Source organism: Octodon degus, unplaced genomic scaffold (assembly GCF_000260255.1).
Source record: "Octodon degus isolate 3935 unplaced genomic scaffold, OctDeg1.0 scaffold00007, whole genome shotgun sequence".
Classification (NCBI taxonomy): domain Eukaryota; kingdom Metazoa; phylum Chordata; class Mammalia; order Rodentia; family Octodontidae; genus Octodon; species Octodon degus.
Window position 1 is genome coordinate 9,546,374 of NW_004524583.1, and position 8,650 is coordinate 9,555,023.

Genomic DNA, 8,650 nt, shown 5'->3' on the forward strand with positions numbered 1-8,650 from the left:
GCAAAGCACAGGGACCGCGGTTCAATCCCCCAGCACCACATGCCAGCCAGTCCCGCCCCCTGGTGGGCTGAGCTGGCCACACACACACACACACACACATAAATAAATAAAATTAAAAAAAAATAATGCAACATCATTGTTTTGTGACTGCTAGAAGAGCATAATAGATTCCAGGGTTAGAGACATAGGACGTTATTGCAGGAGACATGAATATCAGCATGTTGGAATCAGTCACCGCAAGCCCCCAGTCCCTCAGAGTGGTCAGAGTGGTACTAGAGCCTTGCATTCTTAGAATACTCAGCAAGATGTATGGATGACAGGCATTTATAAAGGCCTTTCTGTCCTAAGAGTACTACTCCTTGATTTTGCATTAGGCTGGCTTCTAGCAGATTTCCATGTGAATGTGCCACTCTGTTGGCTGTTCTGATTAATCTGGCTGTTAGAGACAGAGACCAAATCTGTTCAATTTGTCTCATACAACGTGTAACTAAGCTTCTATCAAGTGGATTCTAAGCAATAGGAGGCCAACCTTTGGTATTTATCTCTACTATGCCTGCTAGGAACCTGGATTCAGCCACCTGTAAATAAGTCCTGGGATGATCAGTGAGTCTTATTTCAGATGGTAGGATAGGATGTAGTCTAAGGCCAATCTATTATCCATTATGACTTGTGCACAGTTTAACTTGATAGCTGATCTTTGATATCATTGCCCCAAATTTCAGTGTCCACATCATGGAAAATTAATACAACTCCCATTCCCAAGACAGAGCTTGTAACCCATTCTTATATACTAACATATTACCTGAAAGGATGCAGGTCACTCAGTTTAGGATGGTTTGTTAAACTTTATTTGGGGAGCCGGGGAGATGGCTCAGTGGAATAAGCACTTCCCTGGCAAGCGCAAGGGGCTGAGTTCAATCCCCGGTTCTGCAAAAAAAAAAAAACAAAAAAAAAAACAACTTTATTTGGATTACCCTCACATTAGATGTAGATCACCACTATGTTGGCTTGGTTAAACTGTATGGGCAGTATCACTGAATAGTATCACTGATCAGTATCACTGATTTGTGGTCTAAATCACTGTACATGGCATAAACTGAGGCACCTAGTATACTAGGAAATGCATATGATTTTATCAATCAGATTGAAAGAAGTTGCAGCGATTCATGCGTTAATGTACAGGAGAGGTACATATTTGGGAGTTGGTGTGGATGTCATCAGGCACATTGAAATGGTTCAAGACTGGCACACTCCACATGAAGTTTTCTGTTTTTTTGTATGATGATAAACTCAGCTTCTGGTCAAATTGCCAGCTTCCGCTGTCACTTGACTTAGGTGGACCACTGAGCCTTTTGCCAGGGTTTGGTGCTGAACCTAGTGGGAAATGGAACATCCTTTGTTTCCTCTTACATCTCCCAAAACCTAAGGTGTTTCTTCTCCAGGTGCTGGTGTTGCTTCTTTTCTATCACTGTTACATGATTAATGTGTCCCACCGTCGTTCCTATGTCTTCACCTTTGCTTTGGTTGTCCCCTATTAATATTGAGACCTTTTTGCCAAGAGCTTTGCTAGACAATTGACAAAAATCCATGTGTTTTCTGCCTGACAGTTGTGGGCAACTGTGGGGAGACTTTAAAAAGCAGTGTATTCAGTGTAATAGTTATTATGTTTATAATAGAGTCTAGACCATGCCATTCCAATAGGATAGTCCAGGTGACTGAAGTAGAATTTAAGTTTGAGTTCTGTCAATCCTTTGCAGCTCTTCCCAGCTCATCTGGGGTTTCTCTAGGGAAATGAAACACAAGTCATGGTTAGAAAAATTTGTTTTTGAAAAAAGAAAAATTTGTTTTTGAAAGTAAATGTATAATTCTGTACTCTTTTTCTGATTATTTCCCAGTTGGTGGCCAAGAGATGGATCTTCCTAAGTGTGACCACATTACGTGATCAGACTGCTTTATTAGGGATTTAGACCAGCAAGAGGTGACATGGATGGTTAGAATTCATTTTGAGATGACTTCTGAGACTATTCAATCCTTGACCATATCATATCTGTGGATGAAAAGGAGTGTGAAGTGTCCATTGGCCCATTGCTGGGTATCCACTGTGCCCAAAAGTTGTGCCACTATCAGTGGCTTGGAAATCGGAAAACCTAACAGTTTAGTTTCAAGGGCCACAATGGGATATTGAGAGTTAGATGACTGGACTGGACCAGCTAAATCACTGTAACCTGACACAGAACCAGCAGCAGTGAGGAAACAATGAAAACTCCAGAGTTTAGAACAAAGTTTTCACGTAGTGTTTTCAGAGCCCTTTGGAGTGATGCCCATGCAGTGTTTCTTCATTTGCCACAGAGACAAGCAGGCCAATTTGGGAGTCTAATATGTGTCAGGGGCTTCTGCTTCAGAAACCTATCTATGATCCTTTACTTTGTGCCCAGCCCATGATGGTAGAGGCATTTCTAAGCCTGGAACATTGATAAATCCAGGTGGCTCTGGCAGCAGTTTGGTGCAGGGCTTGATCAGCAACTTAATTCCAGTTATTCCTAGCAGAGTACTGGGCCTTACTGTGGGCACCAACACGAGTGACACCAATTGTCTCATCAATAGGTAGCCAGTTTGTTTCCATGGTTTCCAGCTCCCTATTGGGCATCTATATTGCTCAGTATTTAGTCTTCTAAATAATGTACTAGACACTTCAACCTTTACTGCAGTTGTTCATCCAGAGTTGTTATTGGGGCTGAATAGCTGCTGATGCCCAGTGGACATTGTCAACTTTTAACTTAACTGAACCTGTCAGTGAACCAGGCACAAGCATTTTAAGGAACCTTAGTGAATCAAGGGACCCATTGAACCAACATCTGTGCTTCAGAAAGTGGAATGGGAAGTAGTAGTGGGCAGGCTGGAAGTCTTCCGGAATGTACTGTTTCCATAGGACAGTGAGGATTGTTGAGCCCCTTCCCTTGTTAGCCATGAATTACAAGTTAACCCACCTCACAGTGAGAATGTCAGTCCAGAGGGTCTTGTGGCCTTTGTGGGTCAGGTGCTCAATTTCAGCAGGAGTTTAGTATAAATATAGCACATATGTGGTGCAGACGCCGAACGCACTGTCAGGTTAGTAGCTTAACTACAGCAGGTTAATAGCTTCCCTTTTAAAAACAGGTGTACTTAAAATCTGTATTCAGCAGGTGGCAGTGTTTCCTGGTGAATAGTTTCTTAGTATTTCAGCAGCTATTGAATCTTTAAAGCTGTGATTTCTCCCCCTGCCTTCCAGGGATTTGTATATTTCTCCTGGATCACAAGGGAGAACAGCCAGTAGGCATCTCTCTACACGCAGCAGTCCTTGAACGGGATAATCCTTTTTGACACTTTGTGAATCAGTACAAACTATGCATTTGGCAGTGTGGCTCAAACCCTATTAGTTGAACCTGGACATGTTTTGCCCTTTGGATTGATGAGTTTAGTAGGCCTGTATCAGGCCCTATCTAGAGATGATGCAGTGTCCCATCTGAAAGAGAAGGGAGAGATGGGTGGAAGGAATGGAGAGAAGCTTTATTTCTCCTTAGCCCTTCTGCAGGCCCGGCACCACTTTTTCCTCATCATGCTTCCTGTGTCCAGTGAGTCCCTGGGCTTAGTGGCCTTTCCTGTAAATCCCTATACTCACTGCTGATGGCTCTCAGTGCCTTTGGTAACCCTAGCAAATCCTTCTAGGATCAGCACACTCTTCTAGTAATCCTCATACTCTTTGAAGAAGCTGAGATGATAGAGGGGGAGGGAACAGGGTACATAAAGGAACAGGGTGGCTCAGAGCCACTGTGCAAGACACATTTACTTTTGGCTTGCACACACAGCCAACCCTAGGATCTTTCATTGTTTTTGTTTTGGTTGAAATTCTGTATCAAATAGCATAGTCCTTATGAAGCTTTGAAGCTTTGAAGACTAATTGCTTCAGCAACTGCATATTGTTTTTTAAATTTTTTTACTTTTTATTTTTTGTGATACTGAAGCTTGAGTCCAGGACTTTCACAGTAAGCTATATACACAACCCTTTTTTATTTTTTCATTTCAGATAGAGTCTCACTAAGTTGCCCACATGAGGATCCAACTTAGCATCCTCCAAGCTCAGCTTCCCAAAGTGCCAGGACAACAACCATGCACCACCATGCCCACTTCCAGATTGTCTTTTGATTAGGCCTGCAATGCTTGTTGCTTGTTATGGTGACACTTCTTTTTTTTTTTTTTTGCTCAGAGGAAAGTGATTAGTAGCCCAGACAGCCGTTGCAATCCTATTTCTTCCCGTTCCACTTCCTACTCCACTGCTCAACTCTTGACAAGAACATGTGCAAACAAGTTCCAGGGAATCTTCTCATATACCTAACTCAGGCCATGAGGCTCCTTGTCCTTTCTTTTTCAGAAAGCTGTGTCTCATCATCCTGTTTTTGTCATGCCCTGGGCTTTTTGGTTGTTGTTTGTTTTTGGTTTTTTAGCTTACTTGTAACTGAGTATTAACCTGTCCCTATTTTATGGATGCTTACAAATACGAAGTCCTGGGTCAGAAACAAAGGCCTTTCTCTTGGGATAACAAGTAGGATGAGCACCAGCATGTTAGCACTGATCCCCCTGCCCTAGAATCCCATGCAGTGCATGGATGAATGCTTGCACACAGGGTGGCTTACGCTGCAGCATACACAGGAATGCTCTCTTGAGCTTGGGGATCTCCTGTTTTATAGCAGGTGATAGGGAGGTTGCTTTCAGTCCCAGTGGAGATACTAATTTTCCTAAGGTTGTTTGCTACAAATGTAACTAAAAAATGGCATGGGGATAGATAAGTCAGGACCTTATGTTCTTGGCATAATCTGCAAGGCTTGCAGGAGAGCCATAGAGAACTGTCTCTTCTGACAAAAGCACTTAAAACCGAGGAAATATGAATGTTGCTACTGATTTTACTTGGGAAGATTTTGAAGTAAATATCTCATGCCCCTTGTTAGTGTGTTTCCCAACAGACTTCAGAACTAACCAGAAATGTTGTAACAGCTTAGGTAGTGCCCTGTGTGTGCCATACTTCTGAGTCTACAGTTCATTCACATGTATTATCTGAGTTGAGCCCCAATACCCTCCTAGGAGAGGGGCATAGAAAATACTATTATTGTCTGTATCATGTATATGAAAAAAGAATACTGGAGAGCACAAGTGGTTTTGCCACATCATACTGTTAGTAAGAGACAGAGTTGGTCCTGGATCTCTACGTTCCACAAATCTTTTGTCACACTGCTGTGGAAGTTATTTCTTTCTTTGATATCACCATCCCTCTGTCCTCACCTTCTGACAGTCGGTGTACTTAGCAGATGCAGAAACAGATTTACTTTTCTGCTCATATCCTGGGCTGAGTGAAACGTGTACCCTCACGTGCACGCGTGCGCACACACCCACACCTACACCCACACACACTACATTTTTGGGAAAAGCACGTTTTGCTCCTAATGTGGTAGTTTGGTAATGACTGCTCATGGAAGCTGACCTGAGATGGGTGGTCAGTAAAAAGTACTCTTCTTTGACTTGCAAAGAAAAAACAACAAACAGAAATGGCCAGGCTCTGCAGGATGACTTGGCTACCTTCCTAAGGCCCACATTTATGGTATGAAAAGGTTTATGTGGCTATGTAGAAGATCAAGACTTAGTATTGTGTTTAAATCTAATATATTCACTTCTTGCAAAATAACTTATATAACAAGATTTTTTTTTTTTTTTAAGGGGGGTGTAGGCCTTGAAGTCACTATGTTACCCACGCTGGCCTCAGACTCGCTGTAATCCTTCTGCCTGAGCTTCCTGATTGCTGAAATTACAGGAATGCATGCCCATGCTCCTCCAAGAATGCATTTTAGACATGCTCTTAGGAAGAAGACTCGATTTTTACATATTGGTTAATTTGCCATAATAAGCTCAGTCAGATCATGTTTTTCAGGTTATTCAGCCTGGAGCAAAATCAGACTCCTGTGACAGGCATGATTGAAAGACTGCCTAAAGGGCTGAGGATATAGCTCAGTGGCATAGCGCCGGCCTGGCAAATGGAAAGCCCTGAGTTTAATTCCCAGTAACCTTCCCCTCCCACAAAAAAAAAAAAAAAAAAAAGACTGCTTATAACTCAATAGTGTAGTGATCACATTTTAATTGCAAACCCACTACTAGAGTTAGCAGGTCATAGATTTGGAAGAAGACTTTACTGTAAAATTTTCCATGTTATAAGAAAATTTATGGTAACTGCTTGGTAAACACTTACTGATCTTTTTTATCTATCCAAATCAGGGATAATATCCACATTAATGTTTTGCTTCCCCAAATCATTTGTGTCAAGTTTTTTAATCTAAATTTTATCTGTAATCCAGCCTTCAGAAAGCTGAGGCAGGAGGATCTCCATGGACTACATAGTAAGTTCAAAGCCAGCTTAAACTACATAGTGAGACATTGTCTCATAAAAACAAACAGCCCCCACACAAAATCCTTCATATTAATTGCTTGAAATTTATAGCTTTTGGTCTTAACTATTATTTTTTAACTATGCTTTATTAAAGTGTTTTGTTTTTTCTTTAGTTGGGATGAGACTCACTTTGGAAAAATGGGAAGTTACTATATCAACCGCACCTTTTTCTTTGACGTGCACCCACCTCTGGGAAAGGTGAGCAGTGTAGCAAACAGCTCTTTTCTGGGAGGATGGCCCTTAAGGGTGGGGCCAAGTGTCAGGTTTGGGTGTCATGAAACTTAAGGACTCCCTGACAGAATTCTCCAGTATTTCAGACCAGCTACTTTCAGAGAGAATCTTCGGTGTTTTTCGGGATGTTTTGGGATTAGAAATGGAGAGAGGACCATCAACTAACCGATGAATGAACAAAGGTAGTATATTCATACAGTGGCATATGATTCAGTTATGAGGAGAAATAAGTTCTGACACATGCTGCAGCTTGGATGAACCTTGGAAATGCTATGCTAAGTGTAAGAAGCCAGGTGTAAAAGGTTGCAGATTATGTGATTGGAATATCCAGAATTGGCAAATCTATAAACACACAAAGTAGATTAGTGGTTGCTGGGGTCTGGGAGGAAGGATGAGGGAGTGATTCCAAGTGGTATGGGGTTTCTTCTTAGGATGATGAACTGTCCTGGATTAGTAGTGGAACCTATACTTAAAACTACAGATTATTCTCTCTCTCTCTCTCTCTCTCTCTCTCTCTCTCTCTCTCTCTCTTTCTCTCTGTCTGTCTGTCTGTCTGTCTGTCTGTCTGTCTGTACTGTTTTTGAGATAAGGATCTTGCTATGTAGCTCAGGCTGGCCTTGAACTCATGCTAATCCTCCTGCCTCAGCCTCCAGGAGTGCTGGGATCACAGGTATGCGTCACCACACCCTGATTATACAGTGGTGAATTTTATGTTACTGAGACTTATCTCAATTTAGATGGAGTGGACTATATTACCTACAGCAGAAATGCTTAAAGGAGCTGACTATCTATGATCTGTCCCTGTCTTCCCAGCATTCATGTTGTTTGACTTATTCCTATCACATTTTACAGTGAGACATTCTCTCAATTAGATTTCACTCTATAATTTTAAAAACAAGTGCCTCTGAGGAGGCTTATGGGTTAGGCCCTGACATTCATTCAAGCCTTTCTTTCTGACTGGACCTTGAAATCACTGACTGCAAGGGGACAGGGCTTTGCCTGTGAGGTAGGAAAGTGATCTTGGAGCAAGTGCTGCTTGGGACAGAGGCAGAGGGTGGAGAGAGGCAAGTGTGGTGGTGTGTGACAGGTGGACCTAGAGAAGCCTGGAGCACAGGAGAAGATCTGTGCAGGTAGGAGAGAGAAAGAGGTAAATGAGAGAGAAGTGGCCTATGTTTGTTTTGGTACTGAGGATTGAACTCAGGGTCTTCACCTTGAGCTATATGCCAGGTGTGTGCCACCCCCTCCCCCAACTTTTTTAGTTCAGGTTTATTTTTTGGTTTTGGTGCTGAGGACCAAACCCAGGACTTCCAGCTTGCTAGGCAAGTGTTCTACAGCTGAGCTAAATCAAATCCCCAGTCCCTCCCAGACCTTTAAAATTTTTTTTAAGACAAGGTCATGTTAAATTGTTTGTACCCAAGCTGGGCTTGAACTTGCAGTCCTCCTGCCTCAGAAGCCGAGTGCTAAGGGTTATAGGCACATGTGTGCCACCATTCGCAGTGTAAGTAGCCTGTTTTGAAATTGGTTCTGAACTGAGGAAAAGGTAGTAAATATCATGCCTCTTCCTGTCTGCTTTACAACACAACACAATGCAAAAAAGAACAACTATGAGTTTTCTCATGTGAGCAAGCTTAGAACAACCTAATAAATCAGGTACTGTTGTAACTCCACTTTTTTTTTTTATTTTTTCGAGACAGAGTCTCACTATGTAATTCAGACTGGCCTTGAACTCACTCTGTAGTGCAGGCTTGCCTTGAAGTCACAGCGATCTTCCTACCTCAGCCCCCTGAGTGTTGGGATTACAGGTGTGCATCACTACTCCCGGCCTGTAGCTCCACTGAGGGGAAAAAAGAGATTTTTTTTCTCCCTCTTCCTCTCTGGGGGAAAACTCTTGAGTTGTTCTTCCTCATTTTCTTCTCTGTTCTCTATTCCAGGAGGGTAGCTATTTGGTCA

General features: G+C 42.3%; 1 protein-coding gene across 1 annotated transcript in view; it reads left to right on the forward strand.

The window, feature by feature from the left end:
• Pomt2 (protein O-mannosyltransferase 2) overlaps positions 1 to 8,650 on the forward strand; it is a 44,140-nt gene that overhangs the window by 3,242 nt on the left and 32,248 nt on the right. The window contains exon 2 of the mRNA XM_004624895.2: positions 6,583 to 6,667. Coding sequence (XP_004624952.1) covers positions 6,583 to 6,667 — 85 coding nt within the window. The remainder of the gene's footprint in view (positions 1 to 6,582; positions 6,668 to 8,650) is intronic.